This window comes from Kryptolebias marmoratus, linkage group LG23, assembly GCF_001649575.2.
Source record: "Kryptolebias marmoratus isolate JLee-2015 linkage group LG23, ASM164957v2, whole genome shotgun sequence".
NCBI classification, from domain to species: Eukaryota; Metazoa; Chordata; class Actinopteri; order Cyprinodontiformes; family Rivulidae; genus Kryptolebias; species Kryptolebias marmoratus.
The window spans coordinates 16,727,869-16,730,312 of NC_051452.1; the positions used below are offsets into that span (position 1 = coordinate 16,727,869).

Below are 2,444 nucleotides of genomic sequence, written 5' to 3' on the forward strand. Positions count from 1 at the left end.
ACTCTGACGTGTCCCGCCTGAAGACAGACCTCATGACATCAGGAGGAACTCTGACGTGTCCCGCCTGAAGACAGACCTCATGACATCAGGAGGAACTCTGACGTGTCCCGCCTGAAGACAGACCTCATGACATGTGTCCTCTCCTCTCAGAACCATGATGGACGTCCACGCTGAGATTCTGTCTGATGGGTCTATGATCCATCCTGTGGGTCTGCTCACCTTCCCTCACTGTCTTGACTGTTGCACGCTCCAGCAACTACCTGATAACACTACCTCTCCACTTTGTCCTTATGGTTCTTGTTCTAGACGTGTTGCAAACTGGATCATTTCTAGACCGGTCCCTGGTCTTCATGTGGACCAGATTAGGTCCAGATCAAACGTGTCTGTCCCTATAATAAACTGCTACCTGCTGAGGTTCTGGGTGAGATGTTCTGAGGGGATTTTTGTTGTGAAGGACTTTAGAAATGAGTGAAAGTGAAGCTGAACAGTTTGTCTAAAGAAGGTTTTCTTACTTTATTTTCCCTTTCAGCTGAATTGATTGTTTTTATGAATCTGATTTGTGTTCCTCCTGGAAACTCTGGTTCCAGTTCCAGTTCTCCTCTTTAAACACTAAATCAGTCAGAAGCTCTGGGAAACATTCAACCTCAGCTTGTGTGAACAGATGGTTCAATCAGACACTTTTCTTTAAAAATAACTTTTTTATTGTTATAGAAACAAACATATAGAAGACATGAACAGTAATCGGTTCTTGAACTGATCCTGCTGCAGCATTAAAGACAAACTGAGGACCACCTGAACTCATCAGATCTCTTCAAACAGGCCAGGAAACCAACATTTAGTTTTAACTCGGGGACTCGGACACATTTCTTCCTCAGGAGGACTAAAGGAACTCACATTTGGTTCGATATTTAAAGTTTAAACCACGTTTAATACGATGTTCAGAAATCTTATCAGCCTCTAACAAACTTTACACCTGAAGAAAAGTGGCCCATCACAGCGATAAGTTTCTGTTTCCACTCACAAAGAAAAGAGATGCTTGGACTTTTACATTTGTTAATAATTGTTTCTGTTTCAGGAAGAAAAAACAACCAAACAGCATGGTCATTATCTGAGAATCATTTCTGACTGAAAGCTCTAAGATGTAAAAACTAAAGGTCAGAGTTAGTAAAATAACTACTTTATTATTCCTACATTTATCCAAGGAGCTCTTTGAGCTGAAAAGTTTGGCTGTTAAGGAAAATGTAGATAAAAACCAAACTTTATTCACAGAGGAACATAATAAACACCAAATGATGAAACTTAGAAGCTGTTAATTTTGTAGGGAAATAAATCAGGTCATTTTGACTTTGATGTAAAAGTTGAAGTTTTTTTGGTGACCTCAGGTCAGGAGGTTTTCTTTTCTTTTTACGATAAGATAAAACACTGAAATCAAGCAGCTCACAGCTGAATCACCTCATTTAGTCCTTTTTCTGTTTGGTTGTGAAGATCCAAACTGAGGCCAGTCTTAGTTTCTGTCCGGCTGACTTTAGCTTCCTGTCCGGTTTTAGCTTGAAGGAGAGAAAAGCCGCGGGGGGAGAAATGCATCTGCAGAAATGTGGTGAAAAATACATTCTCTCCATATACAGATAAACCCATTCCTGCAGGAGCAGAGGAGCTCCCACCGAAGCTTCACGCTCCACCAGAAAACACAGAACGTCACTTCCTGTGAACCAGAGAGCTTCTGATAAATAAAATCTCACACGGTATGAGAATAGTGATCCAGGGAGCCAGCTTCCCATCATTTTTAAGACAAAATAAAACTATCTGAGGAGCGCTCACGCCGCTTCCTGCTCCAACGCCTCAGTGGCGCCGCTGTTCGATAAATAGTAAAGATGAGGCACGTCTGCTATAAAAACTGCTCTCTCCTTACGGTTCCCTGACCAGGAAGTCCTGTACATGTTTTTACATGAAACGGGTCGGGTCTGAGGAGGACCTGAAGGCCCTGCTCCTCCCGGCTGAGGTGAGGAAAGACGTGGAGCTGAGGCCGTCTACCATTTCCCCGGGATGGGCGTTCCACACTCATACCAGGACACGTAGTTGACGTGGGAATGTCCTCCTATCTGTCCAAAGTGGACCGGCTCCTGGCGGAGAGCTCTGTAGAACCCTGCAGAAAGGAGAAGAAGAAGAAGGTGGTAAATTTACAGACTGGACCCACATGTTGCCTTCAGCTGCTTTAATCTGAGGGTTTCGTTTTCACAGGTCTGAGTCTGAAACCATGAAGAGCTCCAAACATCTGTGGTCTCCAGAGAGCTGTCCTCATCCTGGAGGACTAAACCCAGTCCTGTTAGGAGCTCTAAACCCGGTCCTGTTAGGAGCTCTAAACCTGGTCCTGTTGGAGCTCTAAACCTGGTCCTGTTGGAGCTCTAAACCTGGTCCTGTTAGGAGCTCTAAACCTGGTCCTGTTG

The 2,444-nt window shown here is 44.0% G+C and overlaps 1 protein-coding gene across 7 annotated transcripts in view; it reads right to left on the minus strand.

Moving 5' to 3' along the window:
- Positions 1-678: 678 nt before the first annotated feature.
- The window catches only part of LOC108246687 (target of Nesh-SH3-like), a 24,919-nt gene continuing 23,153 nt past the window's right edge, over positions 679-2,444 (minus strand). For all 7 annotated transcript variants that reach the window (XM_037973765.1, XM_037973760.1, XM_037973764.1 and 4 more), the window contains one exon: positions 679-2,143. In XM_037973765.1, coding sequence (XP_037829693.1) covers positions 2,028-2,143 — 116 coding nt within the window. In that variant the 3' untranslated portion in view covers positions 679-2,027. The remainder of the gene's footprint in view (positions 2,144-2,444) is intronic.